At 35.2% G+C, this 24382-nt stretch overlaps 1 protein-coding gene across 2 annotated transcripts in view; it reads left to right on the forward strand.

Annotated features, from left to right (window-relative positions):
• FRMPD4 (FERM and PDZ domain containing 4) overlaps positions 1–24382 on the forward strand; it is a 203758-nt gene that overhangs the window by 26724 nt on the left and 152652 nt on the right. For both annotated transcript variants that reach the window (XM_072414372.1, XM_072414381.1), the window contains exon 2: positions 9618–9749. In XM_072414372.1, the coding sequence (XP_072270473.1) occupies positions 9618–9749 (132 nt within the window). The remainder of the gene's footprint in view (positions 1–9617; positions 9750–24382) is intronic.

Below are 24382 nucleotides of genomic sequence, written 5' to 3' on the forward strand. Positions count from 1 at the left end.
TGTTAAATGGTATATATCAACTACAAAGTGCAGAGTAAAGAACTTTGAGCTTTTGCTCTGTTTGCTATGATGTATGTAACTCTTAAAGCTACATAAAGTATAAAGCAGGTTTCTTCCTTTAAGCCACACATGCCAAATTTCAGTGATACTGAATGTTTAAGTAGAGAAGCTACTATAACTCTCCAGAGTTTCTCATTTACTTATATGTAATTCTTCTTTGGAACCCCAAAACCAATAAATTGAAGTTCATTGGAAAGAAATGTCCCTTAAAGTAGTAGATAAAAGAATGCCCCCTTTCAATGATGGCTAGATTAGTACCTTTATGGACACTTAAAAAATGTCCCAGAATTATGCATGCATCATCAATAAGTCACATCAGGTCAATAAGTCACAATTCGAGGAACCCCTAGCAACCTCTGGAGAAAACCTGGGGTTCCAATGATCCATAGTAGAATGGCTGGCTTAGGCAGTTCAATTTTCAAAGTTAAGTGTCACTCCAAAATTTACTTACCTTAGTAAATTAGATGAAAGTTCACATTGTATAGAACACCTAATCACATTCATGTATTTGTAATGTTTTTAAAAAAATATGAATTAAACATAGACATAGTTGAATGTACATACAGTACATTGTTGAATTTAGCAAAGTTTAATCTCAATCACTAAGCAAAAATTCCCATGCTAGGTGATAATTCACTCTTCCAAGCTATCTGCCCATCTTTAGTAAATCAACCAATAAATTAGGCAAATATTGGATCTTATAATATATTATCTTATAATATAATTTACACTTACGTACCAAATGACAAAAATATTATTAATAATAACACAAATATTCCTTACACGTGTCATTAGGTTTGATGTTTTGTGTATAGCATTTAGGTATGCTGTTTTTTTCCTAATGAGGAAATGTTGTGCAATCCTAGTTTATGTTCTACATTATATGGGCTATAAAAATGGAGAAAAAATGCAAACAAAAAAGGGTGTTTTTTTGTTTTTGTTTTCTTCCCTTCTTATGTTTTTGAATCATCTCCTAAATCCCAGGCATCTCTAGATAGGTCTCTGTTGTCAGTAACATAGCCTGGGGCTTTGTTAAGTTCATGGAAATGGCTTGTCATGTACAAAACCCATCCATTGGACAAACATGATGTCTACAGACCTACCTAGTGTACACCTACTTTATAAGTATTGCAAGTAACAAAGTCCAGAAGAACTGTTTTTCAGATAAACAAATACATATGGTGTATATGTTTATATGAGTTATGATCAGTTCTTCCAAGAAATGTACAGCTGACGTTATCATGCTTCTTAAATGAAGGGCATTTTCTTCATGTTGACCTTTCATTTTTGAGATTCCTGCTTTTGTAATATTTTTTTTCTTTCTCTCTTTTTCTACCTGTAAACTATACATTTTCTCACAAATTTGATTTACTGCAAGTTAGGCTTTATGTATGCATACTTTGCTTTACATTAAACGCATAACAACAGGCTCAACATTCAAATATGCATTGATTGCAAAATGCTAAAAATAATTTTCATTAATGAAGACTTTCAAAAGTTTTTTCTCTCTAAGCAGCCACTCATTCAGCACAGTGGTCCTGTATTCCAGAGCTACCGTATGTTCAGCACCAGCCTGACAGGATCATCACATATACCATCTGCTATGCTTGTTTAGTACTTTGGGCTACGCTTTATATTGAGTTGCCTATGAACAGGGTATTCAAGCTGGTAGGTTCTGGGTGGGTGTGACATCATCCAAAGAGTAGGGATTAGGCGGAGATAATATTGTAATCAGGCTATTAATACAAACTTCTGGGATGCCCTTTGCGCTGGGCATTTGGTGTTTCTTTTTCTTTGGACTGTTTGAGATCTGTTATCCCTGTCTCCTCCTCCTCTCCCGGTATATTCTAGAATAATTGCATTAGGTAAAAAGAATTCATTTCTATGATAACCTTATAATTATTGGAACGCTGTTTTGACAAGTCATTCTTTATCTCTGAAGAAGTTCTAAGAATCTGAAAGATTTTTCCCTCTTTTTCTTCGCTTCTTTTTCCCATCATTTTACTTGCACAGTTTTTCCCTAACCTTTCTGCTTCTTATGCTGGGCACTATTTAAAGCTTTATTTGTATCCTCAGTTGGTGTTCAGAGGATTATATGAAATCCCAAAGTGCATCTAAAAATAACTTTTGCAGTTTATTCAGTTAATATTAAATTAAGTTTAATTAAATAATAATACTAAAAGAACATTTGTACCATGCCTACATTTTCTTTTTTGTAATAGTTAGTCTTACATGTAAAGTAAAGTTTCAGTGTCAGTGTTCAGTGTTTTACAATACAACAAAACTCAGCTTCTGAGGATTAATAAGAATATGTAACTATATTTATCTTAAAAAATGTAACTAAAACATAAAGCTGAATTTATATCACATACAGTAATACTTTATAATTTGTTTTCGCGGCTAGAGTAGGTTTGCAATTTACTTTTTAGGCTTTAGAACTGAAGCATTGGTACCATCCCAGTTCAGGTGAAGTTTAAAGGTTTCACATTAAGTTAGTGTGAATATTAGTGTTAGTCAGGTGTTAGGAATTAGGTTAGGGTTTTAGGGATGTGTTAGAGTTAAGAAAAGGTTTAGGAATATGTATATATATATAAATATATATATATATATACTTTAATGTATAACCATTCCAAATATAAACCAAATTACTTACTTTTAGGGAACACTACATTGACTGAAGTCAATGTAGTCAAACCTCAGGAACAAAATTGGCAATCCTTGCTGACATTTGAAAGCGTGATCAACAAGAATAACAATAAAATGAATATGAATAAATACATCCATGGTGTGTTATTTTTAAGACATTTATTTTAGAGAAGGAGAAATAAAAATAACATGGGCTCAGTTTGTTTAGTTTTTCCCTCTTTTTTACAAGTAATTTTTAGTTGGTTATAAAGGGTCTTTTGTACATTACTGTTTGCCAGCTGTTTATTACAAACAGCTCTGATCTGTCAAACAAGATACAAATGCAGCTACAAGGCTTGCCACTGGTGATCACCCACGTATAAACTGAGGTTCTTTTTCTAATAGTATTTTCAGGTTAAAAACATCTTGGTTTATACTCAAGTATATATAGAAGGTTTATGTAAAAATGTCCTCTATCCCATACACTTAAACACACAGTCTTTTTAGTTAATTTCCATTTGAAGCAGTGATGACTGATTAACATTTGATCTTCCTCCAAACCAAGAGTAAACTTCAGACGTATCTATGAGTACATGCAATACATTTTCTTAAATGCCTGGATTAACCAACCCAAGATGGTACTTTAAAAATGTGTTTGCCAATACCAGTGTGCTTTTAATATAATTTTAAAAATAACTTTTAGGATTAAAACCTAACAAAAGAGATGTATAAGATGAATTGTAGTTTCTGCTCTTGATATGAGAGTATAGGTGGACAATGGGGTAAATAAGCAATAGTAACAAAGACCCCAAGAACACATTTACAAGGAAAAAAAGTCTTAAAGAGACCAGCTGAAAAAACACTGAAAAGTGGTAAAACATTTTCTTTGAATAATGTCATATATTCAGTTGTATTAAACTAATAAAGTACATTTAATTTATTTAAGTGACACATATATTGTATGCCCTAGCTTAGAAAGCATCATTTAAAGTTTGTAAAATGTAAAAGATTTTTTTGTACATTTCTTTGTATGGCTTTAGTAAAAATGATGCCACAGAGCCAGTCATGCCATCTGCAGATAAATTGTTACATTTGATGGAAATTATTTTATGTTAGGGTATTTTTTTTAGATAGGTCAGCAAAGTTTGGTTTGCAAAATCATCTCCAATTTTAGAGAATAATGTTTAATGTGCTATTAACCACACAGATGTTTTTTATGTTCTTGAGCTATATCTATATATATATATATATATATATATATAATTTGGTGGCAATTAGGAGCGAAGATCTAAGGAAGTGATTTACTCAGAAATCATTGGGCTATTATTCTATGAATTGGGTTATGTGTCTGTTGCATAATATTATATCCTATTTACACTGAGATGGAATATGATTGGACAAAAAGAAAATATTACTCTGCTTATCCCGCCAGCTGAAAAAAAAAACTACATAATGAACTCCTAATCTGCCAAACAGAATGGTAAATAAGTCTGTCAACTGAAATAAATGAGAACACGTAGGAATACTTTAGACTGTCATTGTCATTTTAATAATCTTTCAGTCAGTCAACTGAGATGATTGTTTAATACACATAACAATATATCATAGGTAAGAGTGCAAGTGTTCCTCTTTAATTAGAATTTTAAATGATGTTATTGTTTATAGCACAATCTGAGTCAGTGCCCCTGATTCATCAAGCAAAATCGGATTATCGGTCGCGCATTCGTATTAGCGATCCGGAATCGTGCGCGATCGCGCTATTCAACAACCAGAAAAGCTCGCGCACGGAGCCGCGCTTATCCGACAGCTTTTAATCCGGCCGGCAGATTCAGGATGTGAGTGGACGCGCGCACTCGAGTCCCGGACCGCGGTAATCCGCGATCGCGGGTCGCGCGTATTATCGCGCTTCCAGCGATCGCGGATTTCAATGATGAATCAGGGGCAGTTTGTTAACCAGCAGTAGGATTGTACCACTATGGTGAAAAATGGTAGCGCTGTCTCAAGTGGGTAGGCTGACTTCATCACCCTTCAACTCCATAAAAATACCAGAAATTTAAACCCTACTATCCACACTAAGTCCACACTGACTTGTGTGAATTGTTTTTAAGAAAATTGTTTTTAAGAAATGCCTAAAAACTTTTTAAGAAAAGTTTTAGGCATTTATAAAGACTAAGATAGTTACTATTTAATAGTGCTAGTGGAGAAGAGTTAGAATAGGAGAAAATGCCTCCCAATTACCCAAACTCCCGGTAAAGTCAGTGGGGGCATTTGGAGCATTTTTGAGTGTTTTTGGGTGTTTGGAAGGTTCACTACCTCTTTTAAATGATCTGGTCTAGACTGGCCTATTGGAATGAATGAGAATTTCAAACATGGACTTTTAAACACAGGTTAAATGCTGGAAAAACAGTCTGTGTAGACTTATCCTATATGTCAATAGGGCTATTTCTATATATTAAAGTGCAAGGTGCTACTATACTATATTGAAATCAATACACCTGGTCATTAGGCAGATTTGGTATATTAATTTTGATAAATGCAGGGTATGTATGATACCAGGATTTACTGGAAGGACCATTAGATGAAATTAAAAAAAAAAGAAAACTCAAAGGTGACCATCATATCTATTATATACTAGTATTCTGGAATAAAGTACATTTTTGGGGGTTTAGATACACATTCATGGAAAACTATAACACATAGGCTGTGTATATAATACTATAGTGGGGTTTCTTCTGTGGTATATTCTCACATTCTAGGGGTTATTTTCTTACTTTTTTGAACTAGAGAAACTGTTTTTTTAGTTTGACTTTCACTTCAAATAGCCATAATTCACAATACAGTAGCTATTATTCTTTTATATAGCACTATGGTGTTGCTATTACATCCTGTAATATAAATTTACCCATTACTCAGGAACTAACCATTACATTGCTATAAAGGGGTGTTTATGTGGGGCAATGAAAGGGAAAACATGTCAGTATTTTATGGATAAATCAGTTAGTATAATCTAAAATGCTTTTAGAAAACTATTGACACAGAATAAATAACTAACTGGAAACAAATACATACAGCTAATGGCATATTTACAAAAATAACATAATTTATTTCTATCACTATTTGATCTGCTAAATTAAATTTAGCACCATTTGTCTTTGCTGCCTGTATTGTATATTTGCATTTAATTACATCACTATATGGATTCTTCTAGTGATTCATTCAGTAAAGTATTGAGGTGCCTGGGGCAATAAAATTAGTTTGACTCAGTTAAGTCATTACCTAGTTTCCTGTGAACAGTATTTGAAAGGACACAAAAAAGATGCATTAGGCACAAGTGAATAATGTGAAAATGTGTATAGATCTAATAAAGAAAAGAAATTACACTGATGGGTAAGCTGAATCCTATTCAAAATGGAGCGTGATTGTACAGCATAGATTTCATAAGACATCTTTACTGAATTTATATTGTATAACAAATACAAAAAGAATGTCTCCCATGAGAATTATTGCATATAACAAGATCTAAATGACCCTTTCTCCCATAATTATGATGCACAATTAGATTATTTACTGAAGGAACTTAGATTGCTTAGCAAAGCAAATTATAATCTTTAAAGGGAATTTAACTTAGATTGGTAAAAGAAGTAAATCCTTGTCAATTTTAACTATTCAAACATGTGCAAGTAAACATTGTGTTTTTAAACATTTTTTTGTAGGTGATTGGGTATTCTTTGCAAGTAAATTTTTACCACATTTACTTAACCAAGTGAAGGTTTTTTGAAAGGTGATAGATCACTTTTCTAAGTGAACAGCCTAGGCTCCTCAAGTTAATCAACCATGTCTGTTGGTTCATTTGTTCTGTATAATGAAAATATGGTAATTTGGGACATTTAAGTGATTTGTATAGTTTTTCTGGACCCTGTTTGAAAATCATTCTGTTTATTTTAAATTGCCTTTAGCTGTGTTTTATTAAAATATATGTTTATTGGTGATTGCTATTCAGATATATATTTATAAAGAATATATTTATAAAGTTGTATGTGTGTATGTGTTTTAAATTACACTGCCCGATTCACCTGCAATAAGTATTTAGTGAATGTCACAGTTGATGTTTATAAATATAGCTAATATAGCTATAATGTATATTCAATACTTGAATCCACACATGAAAGCCACTGCTGCAGCACCAACAATAACCTATTACAGCTACATTTGGGGTCGTTTTTTTTTAAGATAGTCTAGTACTGCGGTGCCAACAGAAATTTCTCACCAGAGTTGTTCATGTTAGGTGGTCACTGATCTAGGAATAACAGAACACAGGACAGACTTAGGTCAGCAGCCAAATGTCAATAGCATATCAAACCTTTATGAGCAGTTGCAGCAAAGGTAAGGTGTGTACCTTGGGTAAATAAATAGAGGGGTTGCAACCTCTTACTAAAGTGCACAATGACCTCATCAGAGCTAAGTCTCCAGGCAGCTTTTCCCTCCTTCTTCTCCTTGAATTTTCCTCTGCTTTTGACACTGTTGATTACCCCCTTCTAATACAAATCATGCGCTCTATTGGTATCAGTGACAACACTGCTCTCTCTTGGTTTGCATCCTATCTGTCTGACCTCTCCTATCAAGTTTCTTTCAATGGTAAGTCTTCCTCCCCCACTCTCCTCCCTGTTGGTGTTCCCCAAGGGTCAGTCCTTGGACCGGTCCTCTTTTCTATTTACACCTCCTCTCTCGGCAGTCTCATCTCCTCCTTTGGCTTACAGTACCATCTGTATGCTGATGACACTCAAATTTATCTGTCCACCCCTGACCTGTCTCCCTCAGTCCTGGATAAGGTCTCATGCTGCCTGTCAGCCATCTCATCATGGATGTCTGACCGACAAAACAGAACTCATCTTCCCCCCTCAAATTCCATATCTTCCCCTGACATATATCTAACTGTTAACACCACTGTTATTCATCCCTCCTCTCAGGCACATTTTCTTGGCATCACCTTTGATTGTGCCCTCTAATTTACCCTTCATATTCAGAACATTTCCAGGTCCTGTCACTTTCATCTATGCAACATCTCCTCTTCTGCTGCCTCTCTTTGCAGATCTCTACACTGGCTTCCATTTTACCTTAGAATCGAATTCAAGCTTCTGTGCTTTGCCTTCAAATCCCTACACAGTTATTGTCCCACATACTTTTCTGACCAGGTAAAAAAATACTCCCCCAGTCGCTCTCTCTGCTCCTCCAATGACCTACTAATGACTTCCTCACTCATAACCTCATCACATGCATGGATACAAAACTTCTCTAGAGCTGCCCCGACTCTCTGGAATGGTCTTCCTCATCCTATTCAGCTTGCTCCTACTTTCTGCTCATTTAAAAGAACACTCAAAACCCATTTTTTCAAACTTGCCTACCCATCTTCTTCTGTCTTTTTGAAACCGTCACTACGTCCCACCACTACATATCTCCCCTCCTGATTTGTTAATTCCCCCATCCCCTAGATTGTAAGCTCTTCGGGGCAGGGTCCTCTCTTCCTGTATCACTGTCTGTATTAGTCTGTCATTTGCTACCCCTATTTAATGTACAGCACTGCGTAATATGTTGACGCTATCTTCAAATCTGGGTAAGAATAGGACATCCTCCTGCCGTGGGTAAAGATCTACGGCAATTCAGCTGTTTAGAATGTAACCTACAGTATGTGCAGGGGAGAATAGATGTGCCGTATGGTTGTTGTGCAGATGTTACAGCCTGATGCCGTTTCCACACTGCAAGGATATCTAGAACCTGAATTTAAAGATTCCAGCTTGCAGCCTAGGGCGTTTCAATTATAACACTAGGTCGTCCTGGCGGGAATCTCTGTGTCAGTTTCTTGAACAAACAACTTAATCTCCTGGTGTTTCAGTTTTATATCCTAAATCAGGAGCTAAATGATAGTCATGTGATTGAGTAATCCTGTCTCCTCATATGTATCTGTGAAAATCATGAAGTATCAAGAAGGCATGCCAAGCCATCATAGACCCTGCCAGAGGATGAACAGATGGCTTTTCTGAGCGTTATATAGTATAGTACACTTTTAATTAATAGCCTCTGGATAGATCAATTAATTAAACATCTTTGCCACTAATGTGTTTTAATTTTCACTCTGTCCTCCTGAAAAATATTTAAAAACTTCACGCTCTTGTAATTAAGAGAGAAAAATAGTACTTAGGTGAGTGAAACGTAATTCTTGGATGTATACAACTTTCCCACTTCGTCTAATTAATTTGGAAAATGTTTGTTTTTTTAATGTGTTCAAGGGGTCCTGTCCTAATAATCAGCTAAAGGTTTTACTTAATAAGGCAGTGCAAAACTGGAATTAATTTGTAAAATGCAGTAAGCCAAGGAAATCAATTATTTTGGAGTTTACTGAAACTACATATAAGAATGTAAAATAGAAATGGTTATTATGAATTTCTGCTATGTAAGTATGTTTGTGTGTGCAGGGTTTAGGACATTTTACAGTAAGCATAGCTTTCATTAAAATTACTGTACTATCAAAAAATAAAAATTGCAATAAATGCAAAAAGCATGGAGATACCCAATAATACTAATACTGAAATATGATCATTTGCATTTGTTTATACTACCACATTTAACAACTCAAATTGGATTATTTTGCGTACCTCATTAAAATTTAATTATCAATAAAACGTCATTAAGAAGTCTAGTGGTAGTACTTTCCATTATTAGAAATATATGCAGTTGCCATCAGTGCCATGGTTTTGATCTCTGGACAACACAATGTTTTTCTTTAATTATATATCAGATTTGACAAGTATGTTATGCAATTTTGTGTAGCTTCATACTTCAATATGCACAAAGTCAGGCACTTTGTGTTGCATTGCATTTCATTATCACTCAGTAAATGGTGAAGTGTTCAATAAAGTGAAACACATATTCCACAGCTCAGGAGTTATACAAGACGCTACCATCACCAAAACTCAGAAGTATCAACGCGACCTTCATTGTCATTTTCCGGGCTGGCACCCTGGTGAGGAAGAAAGCCTTGATCTCTCTTCGACACTTCAAAGATCCAGGTACCTGCTTTGTTTTGCCACAACTTGATTTAGTAATGTTTTTGTGATTCATTAATTTATTGTTGCTGTTATGATTTAATGATATGGTTTATTGATATACCTTACTACTTCCTTAATGATCTTTCTGACACTGATTATGCTGCTCAGTAAAACTCTGTGGTCAGAGTTTTGTTATCTGTGGCCAGATTTGTATGTTAACATAAACATCCTAGAACAGCCTTAATCACTGCAGATGATCAGTTTCTATGACAAGGTTTCACAATCTAATAATAAGTGAAGGCTAAAAACTTTACAAAAAAATACAAAACTTTAGTACCATTGAATGTATTTTCTAACTATATGGGAATTTTATAGAATTATGTTATATGTTGTGTTGGTTGGTTTGTAGCATTTCCCAGTTAAAAAAATTACCTCTGAACTCACTCAGATGTAAAACCCATTCTAGATTGTCCACATGCCAGAAATTTTAAAGGCCAATACCCCAAAAAGATGAAAACAGCCTGACTAGGATTGCTTTGATATAGTTCAGTATATCACAAATTGCTACTTATTTAAGCTGACTACACTTTAGGCAGCACAAAAAAATGGAAGTACAGGGGTCGCCACTGCTACTGAACATTATACTGCCCTAACTGTCAATGTTATTGTCATGTAAGTACACAGTTTCAGTACTGAGTCACTGGGTCTGATTTATTATTAAAGCTCTAAAAAGCTGGAGAGGATACACTTCCATCAGTGAAGCTGGGTAATCCAGCAAACCTGAAATGGATTTAATATTAAGTTATTTGCTATTTGTCAGCTAATGTTTTCAATCCTGATTATTTCAGATCTTTTCCTGGTTTTCTGGATCACCCAGCTTCACTGATGAAAGTGTTTCATCTCCAGCCTTGGAGAGCTTTAATAAGTCAGGCCCACTAACTCAAGAAGAGTATGAGATCAGATGAATCAGATCTGTGACTCAAAAAGTATTGAAGTAGCAGAGCACCCACATTAATGGCGTTTTCAGGAAAGAGTAAAAGTGTGACATTTCTGTGCCACTTTCAACAAAGAGAAAAAGGTTAAACTTGAATTTTTTTTTTTTTAGGAAAATGTTAATTTATTAAAACATGAAAATGTTCCTTTGAAGTTTTACAAATTGCTCAATTAGGCTTTTGACTAGAAGAAAATGCTTATGTTATGTGTTATGATTATACAAGAGAAAAGCTAGTTTTTGCAATGATCTGCAGTACAGTAATATTAGTTTAAAAATACACTTTAATTTTCCTGCATATTCTATTCTACTATTTTCCAAATAGTCCATTAATATCACACCTCTGACTGCCATATACTGTATGCGTTCAAACACAGTATGGGCAAATAACTTGCAATTCTTGTCTTCTCTAACATAACTGGAGTAAGTAGTGTAAACTGTGGTTTCAAGTTTACAGCATGCAGAAAGAAAGGCAGAAATCAGAAAATGGAGTAAAGTTTTGGAAGTGTGTGTGGCCACTCCTCTGCCCCCATAACTTAGCTTATATTACATTTTTATCTATATATTATTATATACTTATACATCAAATGATTCTCGCCCGGTCGGACTCAATTCTGGCGGAAATCTGATATGTGTAAATTGGTTGCCCAGTGTCGTTCATGGATCCATCCTGATGGATCCTTTACCAACTGATGGTGAACAACGACTTTACAAGTCAATGGAGAAGAGCACAGCAGGGTGCAGCTCCCTCGTTCTGCTCTTCCCCTCCCCATAGGGAATGAAACTTAACGGCAATGTGTGTGCGGCAAAGTATGTTCTTTCATCTGTCACACTTTTTTTTGCTAGGAATGATCACAAAAGATTGTTTCCAGCAACAAAATTTGAGTGTGTGTACACAGCCTAAAATGCAGAAATTAGGCATAGAATAAATCCAGTAACTCCCAGTGACCCCCAGCGAGGAAGGCCAACAACACATTATTCCAAGTGTCTGGTTTAGTAGATCAGCCAAACATTGTTTTTAATAAATTCTATTTACATCTTTTAACAGTCATTCCATGAAAAATAAAAACAACTGTTTAGAGCATATCTCTTTTTTAGAAACCTGCTATAAATGTTAAATATTACTTTGCAATCAAGACAAAAGTGGAAATACAATAATTCAATTTACCAATATACAGTATGCTACAATAAATTATGTTTAATTTATGCTTATGGTTGAAGAGGTATGTCAACTTTGATATGAGAATTCCCTTAAGGCTTTGAGCATGATAGTCCAGCTTCTTTAATTAAATTATATGGTACATTAACATAAATCAATGTAGCAGACTGTAAGGGTTTTTAAACTACAGCAAAAGCTGGCTGCATTTGCTTCATTTGAAAGCGGTATGCAAAGAGATGAATAAAATTTTAAATAGCTATAAAAAAACAAACCTTTCTATCACTTTAAACAACATTGATCATTCTGCTTTGTAAAGTAAAGTAATAAAACAAGACCGGCGTTATGTCCAAGTCATCACATAGTCACCAAAGAAGCCTGTGCCAAAATAGTTTTTGCAACATTTTCACTGTGGATGAGTAGAGGTAGATAGATAGATAGATAGATAGATAGATAGATAGATAGATAGACAGATAGATAGATAGATAGGTTTGAGCCTAAATAGCAAAAAGCAGAACTATTGTGATAGTGATTAAAGAAGATGCTCATTTCTAAAACCTCATACATCTTACACACTTTGGTTAGGACATAAAATATCTACCACTTATTACTTGTCCTAGAGGTGATCAATGTTCATGTCTATATGACAGCCAGATTTGGTCCCAGCATCTTCCCAACCCATGTCAATTTTAAATATCATCCCAAAGGACCCTTGCGCAGCTACACAGTCTGTGTATTTCCACCCCTGGGACCTGTGTACACAGTCCTGCCTTAGCCACCCTATTTTATTTATGGTTTTAAAGGAATTATTATTATTATTATTATTATTAAACAGGATTTATATAGCGCCAACATATTACGCAGCGCTGTACATTAAATAGGGGAATATATATTGATAACCCTATCCTATACTGACAGTACCTGTTATGGTGGTCAGGTATTATGTTAGACAAAGTAACTTCTTTGCCAATTATACGTCCGAAAAAAATCTGGCCTTTACGTACACACGAGAACCTATTTTCCCGGGGAAGTAACAAGGTAGGGGCATCCATGGTAGGAACCACTCCTGCTTCTGTCGAAATGGCAGCCCAGTCTTTCATGTTTAATTAAAAACCTACCCATAATGTACCGTAATCAGCAGAGCTCAAATCTCAGAGTGACAGTCAGCCCACTCTATGGGCCTGACTTCATAATGCTCTCCAAAGCTGGAGATCATACTCTTTCATCAGTGAAGCTGAGTGATCCCGCAGACCTGGAATGGATCTGGTCTAGGATTAAAAACATTTGCTAACAAATAGCAAATGTGTTTTAAAAAATCCATTACAGGTTTGCTGATCACCCTGGATTCACTGATTAAAGTATACCTTCTCCCGTCTTGGAGAGCCAAATAAATCAGGCCAAATGTCAGGTGCGCCAGCACTTATGATAGACAGTACATAGTGAAAGTCACAGTTCTGCTTCTCCTTCATGTATTAGTGTTGGTTGACATTAAAACCTTAATTATTATATAATTGATATGTGGTAATTATAGGCTTCCTTTAAAATATCATTTTAAAGGGTATGTCCAGGCACTATCCAAATTTACCTCCAGAAATTTGAGAGTTTCATGGGAAGGTCCTCCGTAAGGACATATATAAAGATTATTTTGTTACTTATACTTTTTTTTAAGGGATTGATTAAACAAGATAAGGTTTACTAAACATTATTATCAGGGCTTGCAGTGCTGACATTTCTTTCCAAGGACTGTAATCCAAGTCTATCATCCTAATCCAGGCTTCACTACCTAGTGAGTCCTGACCTGGAAAAAGTATGCAAGGGTAGGAGTTTGGAGTTTTCTGACTTCACTGGCTGCATATTTGTTCCAGGTCAGTGACTCATTGGGATGAAAGGATGACTGTGTTTTACATATTATCAAATCAAGCCAACAAAGGTGGGGCCCATATGTGTATTACATAAGATTTATTTAGAGATTTTCAAAATATAAAGCATGCAGAATATAAAAATGATTTTTTCCCCATAATTACATACCTGACCTTTTGTACAAGGTATCAAGATATGCTAAAATATATTTGCTATTTTTTTCATTTTTCAGAGTTTAAAATGTTCTGTCAAACAAAGGTCAGCGTATGGTCTACTAATAAAAAGATATTTTCATCTATTGAATGAAACCACCAATAAGCCTTTTAGTAGAGGGAATCAATAGAAGCTGCATAATGCATTGCAATGCAAAACAAACACAGTATAAGTTCAACCTTGTTGCTATGGAAAAAGCATTAACATGTACTACAAATCTATGGCCATGCACTGCCAAAAATGTGTTCGATAAGGCATAGCAAGTTAAATGTACCAAAATGTTCTTGCACCTAAATAGAATGTTCATTATTTTAATGTGACCACTGTGTCTTAATGCACATGTGGCTCCCACTGCCTCATAATTAATAGTAAGACACTACAGAGGAGCTATATTATGTTTATCAAACTAAAGTTAGTTTTTTGGACATTTATAGCCTTTGTTCTTTACAAAATGGAACATTTTATAATGGAAACAAGCAATCTGCCATTGTTGACAGTTCTAGTGCAGTGTTCCTGATCATTCTGTACTTAGCAAGTCACTGACTTTGAGCAAGCTTGTAGCCTGTGATACAGAAATTCAAGTAAAATTACCTACCACATATACCCTAGTTTCCATATTGTTTGAATATTACCATGTCCTGCAGTTAGGTTGTAGGGGAGTTATTCACTATCCTAAAACAGAACTATGGGCTAAAATGAATATTTTCTTAACTATTCTAAATTCTCCAATTTCCAAATCTCACTCTGGGTATTAGGGGCTAGTTCCAAGACATTGGTGCTGTATTTTCCAGTGGTTAGTAAAGAATTGAGTAATGTATAGGAAACGTGCTGATAGGAAACATTCTGATGACATTATTAGCACCATACGTGGCATGTCCCTTTGGCACACTACATTTGAACATTCATCGCTTGTCGCCGTTAAGCACACCACTTTCTCACATTCATGCTTATACATAAAACACTGGTATTTAAATACATCCTCAGTAACCCTAATTATCCATATGTTAATCAAATATGAACAAAGTGATTGTTAGGGGGCTGGGTAACCTGGTGAATGTCAAGGTGGGTTTGACTGGGCTCAAAGCTGGAGCAGCAATAGCCGATATCAATTATGCTTCAGAATCAGAAATAAATTAATAAATCAGAAATATTTTACCATGTTATTAAGCACAACCAGGTAAAGGACACTTTTCTCCAAACTATGTATTTCTTTCTCTAACACATTTCCACGTGAACTCCTAACCCAAAGATTAGAGTGTTTGACTATTAAGCATTACAATTTCTCACCCTAAAATTAAAGAACAGGATTCACTGAAGGGCCCACCTTTTGTTGAACTCAAAGTTTTACTTTATACATAGGATCACCTCAGTTCTGACCTCGGCTTATTTGATGTCTTCGGTTCTGAAATGATATGGAAGCATTTACTGCATTGTAAAACTATAATGCCAAGGTATCTCAGGTCAGTTAGTTTAGTTCTTCATAAAAGTCATTTTTTATTAGCATGGTCTGCAAGCAGACAGGCAACAAAATAAGTTTACTGAATATTCCTGATTAACCAGGATTTTATATTGTTGATAGTAATTTATGACTCTTAAAACATAATTAACTATGAGCACTATGTTTTCTTCTAAACTTAGTGATGTTTTTTGCTGTAAACACGTCTTTCAGTTGTGTTTATTATATATTAGATTAATGCGGTGAGCCTAAAAGCATCAAGGTGAAGTGTTTATGATGAAGAGCGTTACGACTAATGTTTGTGAAGAATTTTTTTTGGTTTGTATTTACTTTCTATAACCTTGCTTTAAGAAAACAAACACAATTTTGAACTAAAATGAGATCAGCTGTGCTTTGACACCATGTAAAACTGTACTGTTTAACAAGCACTATCCCTCTTTAAAGCCCTGTAAATATGGCTGTCAAACAAGAACCATGCCTGCCAAGTACAAGTATATAGCTGAATGTCTTAATACAATACAAATCATTTGCTTTACTGCTCAACCTTTTTTTAAAAAAATTCTTTCTGTCTGGCAGATACTAATATTGCAGTGCATATATTTCCACTGGCTTTCCATAAGTATGCCCCCCCATTCCGGAAATGTAAAAATACAACTCCTGCATTCAATCATTTAAATCTCAACAACATGGACAATTTGTAATTGTTCATTTGTTTGAATGTTACATGCAGGTGGCAATTACCTCAGTCTTGATAAAAAAGAACTCCTGTGTAGATTAGGCCTTATAAAGGATTTTTATGTGGTATATAAAGAACAAAAATATGCTCATTATTTCTTCAACTTAGAGTCTTCAATATATACAAGTTCTGCTTTGTGTATTTAGAAAATGTGACTCCTAGAAATATATATATAAAGGAAATAGAAAAATACCTTTTAACTTTGATCTATTGTCAATTCTTTTATCCAAGCCCTAGTATAATTTCTAGGGGAAAAGATTTTCTTGCCTAAATTTAAAGTGCAGTTATGTGCAAAATGAAAAATTACAGAACATTTTTTTATTACTTTTTGATCCCACAAGTATGTATGTTACTTGTGCACTTTCTTTAAAACACCAAGCGGTCCAGAACAAAAGTAGCAGTTGCAGGGGTTAGCACAAACCGTACAACATTAGTGTTGCTTTGCGAGGTCAGACATTATTTATATGGATATAAATTATTCAAATGTTACTGTAGTGACTTAAAAGGTGTTTACGCTGAAGATAGGTTTTCATTAGTTTGTAATTTATTTAAAATCAGACAGTCCATAATCATAATCTATGTACAATGTGACCATGCTGCTGTGTGATTTTATTACACAATCAACAACACTGTCACCTTGTAACAGCAAGTGGAAATATACCAGATTTAGTGTCAGGTTCAACAAATATAATTCAAGTAATAAGAATATGTTACAAAAGAAAAACGCTGAACTAGTTTTTAAAGCTGAACTAAGCTCACTGGTGGGTAGTGAGCTTCAGCCATAATCAGCAAGTATGCATAGCTAATTATAGCACATACGTACCTGTGCAGTCCCCCTGTAGTGAAGATACATCCTCGTAGACACCATTTTTGCCGCTACTTCCACCATGGATTTACATGAAGTGGAAATCTTCTTCATGATGTTTCCCCTGACCATGCGCATGAGCTACTATGTTCCCGGCAGCTGGCTTGGATGAAATGCACTGTACAGTGTAGAGGTTAAACAAAAAGCCACTGGGGGCCAGGAAGTTAGTTTTTTGACATTGCATCTCCTTTTTGTTAATTAGTACTAACTCCTCTTTTTTGAGTTTAGGTACGCTTTAATGCTAGTGAAACACTACAGAAAATATACTTTTTTTTCCTATTGTTTAAATTAAATATGCAATGAGAGAAACATACATGCTGCCATTGATGACCCTTACATCTAAAACTGGTCGGTTGGTTGGTATGTCATAAATCACAATTGGTTTCACAACAATGAAATAGTAAATACAGGAACTCATAATTGCTTGTCAGTTTTAAATATACAGCAGTTAGACTGGTAATAGATGCATGCTGATTGATTAGGGCAGCATGGTGGCTCAGTGGTTAGCACACTGCCCTTTGCAGTGCTAGGATTCAGGTTCAAATCTTTGCTAGGCCACTATCTCCATGGAGTTTACAAGTTCTCCCTGTGTTTGTGTGGGTTTTCTCCGGGTACTCTGGTTTCCTCCTACATTCCAAAAACATGTAGTTAGGTTAATAGGCTTCCCCTTAAAATTGACCTTAGACTGTATTAAAGATTAACATACATAAAGACATTAACATATGATTAGAATAAGAGAGCTGGCTGTTTGTATTTTCCTCTAAATAAATGAAAATCAGTATGAACTAGTGTCTGCTCCCTGACTTATTTATTTGCATTTATGTGAACCTGAATTTCAGGACATCATATCACATTATATATGACTCATACGTAACAGGCTTGAGAACATGATCTACTGGTGGTATATATGAAATATTCATACTAAGTATTATATTCGTACACTTGCCTGACTTTAAAGTAATATATAATTTTATATTTTTATTCTTGTGAATAGGAAAGAAAATATGTATAAAACACTACACCTTTCCTTAAAATCTGTACATAAAAGAACATTTATAGTACGTGTACTATTAAGTTAGGGGGGTAAAGTTGGAGTTGCTCTCATCTTTAAAGTTTCTGTACCACTTTATGGAATAAACTGCCTTAGTGATGAATTATGATAGTGTGTAGTTTATCACCTGCCTGAAAACATAACAACCCCATTGCTATCAGGGCTTCTCTTATCCAACACATAAAGCATAAGTACTGTTAAATGAATTATGTGGAAAAGTCACACACAATGAAAAATAAACAAATCAATGCACCTTGAGGAACTGTTACTTCTAAACTGGCTATATAAAAAGACATAAGACGAGTTATTGCAATAAAAATATTTGTTTTTTTACATATTTCTTCGTGTCTTTATATTCTGACATGCAATTACACATTTTGGGATAGGAGTTACAATTTGTACATTAGGGCTGTCACTTAAGAAGTCATCTGATCTGTACCAGGATCACCAGGCAATGTAATTATTGGTAAAGCTGAGTGGAAAAACAAACATTTACCAGCAGTGGATCTTTTTCCCACTTCAAGGGTTACCTACTTATTTTTGTATAGGAGATTATGAGTAAGGACCTTATTCCTCACTCCCCCAGTAGACATTATTCTCCTTAGCTGAACAACACTTGGAATGTTTGAAATGGACTTTGCTGGTCAACAAAGCCAGAGGCAGGAACTATTTGTATGAGTAGGCCTGCTTGAATGAGGAATACGGTACATTATTCACCTTATTCACCATCCTCTAGGTAAAATGAGAACCTTATGCTTGCATTTGAGAAGTTTACCTGGATTGTTTTTTTTCTGTTGTAGTCACATGATTGGTTTCAGAGCTGAAATAAGACAAAAGTCCAGAAAAAACACTGAGCACATTTGTGGAGTCAGAAATTAAAATTGTACTTTGTAGAAAACTGTAACTGGATGCAGTCTGAAAATGGCTTTTAATGTCATCTATGTTCTTATTAGGTAGATCTATTCTTATTTCCTGTCCAATAGGGACAGCAGATAAAATCAAATTGCAGAGTAAAGGTCTTTGGACTTGGTGCTTGGACTTTTTCTTGATGTTTAGAAATTTCTTTAATATGTTTGTGGAGTGTCTGGATAGCCATTTATAATATTCACAAGAACTACTGACCAGCGTTTAAAGCATATTACATTATAAGCTTGGGTGGATTGTTCATAATACCCATATTATAAAGGTAAACTCCCCAGTGCTTTCTGAATAAAAACATCCTAGAAACTTGCTGTGTATGAATAAAAGCTAGATTTCTTGTTACAATTTACTCAGTGGCAGTTAGCAAGTTAATTAAAAACCATTGTATATGTAGGTGTCTTTTTCATGCTCTTGTTATCCTTCTTTATGTTCTAGAAAGTAATAAAACCTGTTTGATGATATGATGATACGTGAATATGATCAAAGTCTTACTTTCAACACTTTGAACACAATATACCAAAAACAAAATTCCCCAACACACTTTCCGGCAAGTCAGTACAAAAGGCATAATTAAACTCTTTCTTTGCTTTGGTTAAAATAAAAGTTTTGTTCCATGTATCTGTCCATACACATGAAGGTATATTCCTGTCGCATTGTTACCTCTGCACAATTGGCTCCATTACTCTAATCTTCCAGCTTGGAACATAACTCTAAGCTCCTCTCTTGGGGCGTAAATATAGCAATAAATAAACCCCTTCTACCTTAAAGGTATAGCAGCAAACCAGCAGGCAAATAAAGACCCCAGTATATGTCTGCAATAAGTCCTACAAAGGAAAAATGGCAACTCCTCTTTGGAAAGTGTGCGATTGGAAACAAGAAGCATGACTAAAAAGTCCCACTTTATTTGAACGTATTTGTTCCTATTGCAATGCATACTTATCGGGATTTGGCATATCTTTTAATGGTTACAAAATTGATATCTTGTGATAGGCTTTAGACACATATCTAACAATAAGAAAGATGGCCAAATGCAGAACAATACAGGAAATCACACTCTTTAGCTACTTAGAATAAAAATGCTAGTTAAACAGTTAACTATTCAATCTATGGTCAAGTATCTCCTAGTTTTCCAAACCCATTAGAATTGCCACATTTACTAGGTATAGCTTTATATGGTGCTCGCATTAACGCTGCCTGTACTGACCATGCCATTCTTGCCACTGGCCTATTTTTTAATTGCCAGAAAAACCCTAATCTGGGAATGGGGTCAATGGGGTGGAACATAAGAACTTATTTTTTTCAATATAAATTTGTTTTCTGTATCTACTACCTTTATTATCATAACCTTAGACTTTTACAGCATATTAGATTTACTGTATAACCGGTTTACAAGTGCTTAAAGTTAGATAAACAACATATGGCCTAAACTGTGGTTTTAGCATTCTTTCATTTTTTTTCCTTAACTGGGCTTTGTAGCATGACAAAACTGTATATAAATAATTTAGTCTATGTTAATCAGTGGCATATTAGGTCAACCTTAACTGAAAGTATTTCCCTGAAGTCTCTTCCAAAAATAAAAACCACATGGTTATATAACAATGATACATTGACATACATACAAAGAAGAGAATGAAAAAAGTTAAACTATACTGAAATATTGATGCACAATAATTAAAGTGTATCTCAACCATGGAAAATGTACCCCCTCCCAAAAAACTGTTGCCATATATTGTTCTACAGTGTTCCTCTGTGTAGGTAGCCATATTGGTAGAAGTACAAAAGTTTGCTTCTAAAGTCAGAGCTGCCCACTAATGACCACAGATTTGATGACTTGGTAGGTAATGATCAAGAAGCAGCAAGAGAGGTTGATAAAGTACAGGACCACAGAACAGATAAAGCAGAATAAAAGAAATCTTTGCACTCAGCTCCTCGGGTACTGCATCCTCTCTAGGAAGTACAGCAGTGATCATCACATAAGTGACATCCACCAAATCATACTTCCAGTTTCATAAAGCTAGCAGAGACCCTGGTGCTTCGATGGTCTCACTTCAGATATACAGTTAGGAGGCTGTAGGTACAGGAGTGTCTATGAACAGGGGTTACTGCCTAGGTATGATTAAAATGTAATGTTTCCCATAAGAGCAAATATTTTCTTTTTTGCGTTTGGGTCAATTTCAACCACACAGTATGGTTGATTTACCAAAAGAGTAGATTATGTTCACTTTCCAATGTAAATTATACTTAGATTAGAAGCTAAGTGAATATGCACTATGCAAAGAATACCCAATCATATATATGCAAACTTTTTTCATCATATATGATTGTTCACAGCTACACTTCACTAAGCCGGTAAAACAGAAAATTATTATTTACTTTAAATAAAGAGTTGCAATACAAATTGATAATTATAGAGGGGGTGAACAAAACAGTTGCTAAACACACTTGTAAATTTACAACTACAGGACAGGTGTGAAGATGAATCTTTAAAGTGTCGCAGTGATTTTGCTCACATAAGTTTTAAAGTCAGTGTCAGGCATTGTGTTGGCACAAATGTACCAGCAGATAACCAGGATGACACTATAATACAGTCAGGCTGGAAAATGTCATCGTTTTTCTGCAGAAAGATGTAGAAATGATAACCTGCTATCATATCAATATGTATTATGCAGAAACAACTGTGTTCTGTGAATAGTTAGGATGTTTTTAGAAAGTATGGGCTTGTAACAATTAGTTTAATTAAATAAGAATTTATAAGCACAGCTGGCAACAGGTTTGTCTGTTAGAACAATTACTACTTTTTGCATGTGCTCAGTAATATCATACAGACATTATTGAATTTTAAATCACTTAAATACATTTTATCTGTGAGCAATGTGCAGTTGTGGATACTTAAAGTGTGGCTCCAGGTTTTTTTTGTTTTTTTTTTAAACGTTGAATTAGTGGAGAGTGAAAGTAACAAGTACCTTAAGTTTACTTCACCTAAAATAATACTGTTTATCAGAGTTGACAAAACTGGCACAAAAGGGTCACAGGCCATAAGTAAGGAGGAGGTGCAATATATATATATATATATATATATATATATATATATCTCAATATAAATATATATTTATTCATATATCATAAACTGAAACACATGTCCAGTCCCGGAAATGTGCAGTTCCATTACCCTGCAAAGTTCTCAGGCCACTTTAAAATCCATCCAGTTTTGAGGCTTTTGTTGAGCATTCCTTTGGAAGCCAGGTAATCATTTTATTGCCTCATAGGAATTTTCTGAAATTGGTTCCCGTTGCACACCTCACTTTGCACATTAGCTCTTTACTGCCTCACAGAATATTGCAGATAGTAAAAGAAGTCCAGTAAAGCCAGTAATGTAATTTCATATGTAATTTGTCATGTCATGTATTGTGTGTTTGAATGGTTACATAAATATGTTCTGTCTCACAAAAATGTCCCCAGCCATGGTTGTTCATGAGCTCTTTCTCAACCCATGTTGTTGATATGCTCACATTGCGAACAATAAAGCAGTAAGGGAGACTTAGTGGAAGATTATTATTAGTTTATTATTCTAAACTAATATTCGGACATGTACTTATTCCCCCACTGTGTATTTGTACTATGGTGTCTTGTGTGATCTGCAGATCCAGTTTAAACATCCAAATGTTGCTTGCTTCTGCCTTCTGCATCTTCTTGCACTACAGTATAGGCATGTCAACATTTTACAACCAGTTAAAAAAAATGGATGGTTTCTTAAGCAATTAAATGTACATGCACTAAATAACATGTTAAACAACCCACCATTACATTGTCATAAAAAAAAAAAAAGTAGCATATGGTCAGTTGTTTATCACTGGAATCTACATTTTAGCACCAGCCACTTTTGCTAACAAAGATGCACAAAAAAACTAACAGCAATTCATTGGACCCAAACTTGGAATCATGGCACAATTTTGGTGATATATATTTGGGTGCTGTTTCATGCCACACAAAATCTTTGTAAGTTCTGCATATATACACTGTAACCCATGCATGGATGGTCTATGATCCTTTAAGAAACAATCTGCTTCAATAAATGTACTGAATGAATGCACATATCCTTTAGGCCCAATGTTTTTGCATTGTTTTGGTTGACGTTAGAGAATCTATGATCAAAAGATTACTTATACAAAATGACCTGCATGTATTTTAAGAATGACCTAAACTCTGGAACTGTGCCCACAAGAAGAAAGGCAGAGAGCAAGTTAAGTCACAGATGTTGCCTGTGGTCTCCCACTTATTTACTTACCATGTTTTCTTATTCTGCACTGTGTGGAAAATCTTGGTGGATTCATGTCAGAGCCTTGAGCAAGAAGAACGGTGAACAGCATATTAGAAATTTTACTAGCTCACTCAAAAGGTCAATCTTTCTCTGTATTGTACACTTACCATTCCTGGATGTTCCCCATAATATAGCAAAGCCTCAAAAAAATAAAACTTGATAAACAATTCCACCAATAGTTGTGGTTACAAACCAAGTAAGGAACTTTGGTGATGGTTGTGCTTTTTATTCTTTCTTTTTTCTTCCTCTTTATTTATGCTTTATAGACACTTTATTCGGTCCTTTATAGTTGGGTTTGAAGAAGCAGATGTTGTACTGCGAAACGCATCATCACTGACTATATTTTAATGTAATCAAACACAGAATCTATTGCTTCATAATTGGATATGACAATTTATCTTGCCTGACAGTACATAAAAAAATGTGATTGGATTTCAGATATGGTCTATGTCTAAAGGTTCCAAACCATTTTTATGTATTTCTTGTGTGTGCTATATTGTAATTAGGGATGAGCGAGCGAGTTTTTAAAATTCGATCTCATGGCGAATTCGGCCGTTCTCGCTTACCGAAATTGTAAGAAAGAATGGCCAGTGTGATCGATCGTGACCACGGCTGCATTCAATGATCATCCCAGTGTGGTATCCCCGGCACCAGAGGTTAAATGGGGACAAGTCTTCCCGTTCAAAACCTCTAGTGCTCTCTGATTGGCTGAGGAAAGCTTCCCTCAGCCAATCAGAGAGCACTAGAGGTTTTGAATGGGGAGACTTATCCCAATTTAACCTCTAGTGCCGGGGATCGCACACAGGATTCCCAGGGCTGCATGGATGAATGCAGCCCTGAGATTCCACTTTGATCCCGGGGCACTAGAGGTTAAATAACCTCTAGTGCCCGGTGATCGCAAATAGGAGGATTCCCAGGGCTACATGAACGAATGCAGCCCTGAGAAGCCACTGCGATCCCAGAGCACTAGAGGTAATTACCTAGTGCCCGGGGATTGCAGACAATGATTTTCTGGGACTTCTGTTGGGTCTGTGAAATCAGTTCGCTGAAATTTCGCGGACTGATCGGATGTTCGAAGAAATTTTCG

This window comes from Pyxicephalus adspersus, chromosome 1, assembly GCF_032062135.1.
Source record: "Pyxicephalus adspersus chromosome 1, UCB_Pads_2.0, whole genome shotgun sequence".
NCBI lineage: Eukaryota > Metazoa > Chordata > Amphibia > Anura > Pyxicephalidae > Pyxicephalus > Pyxicephalus adspersus.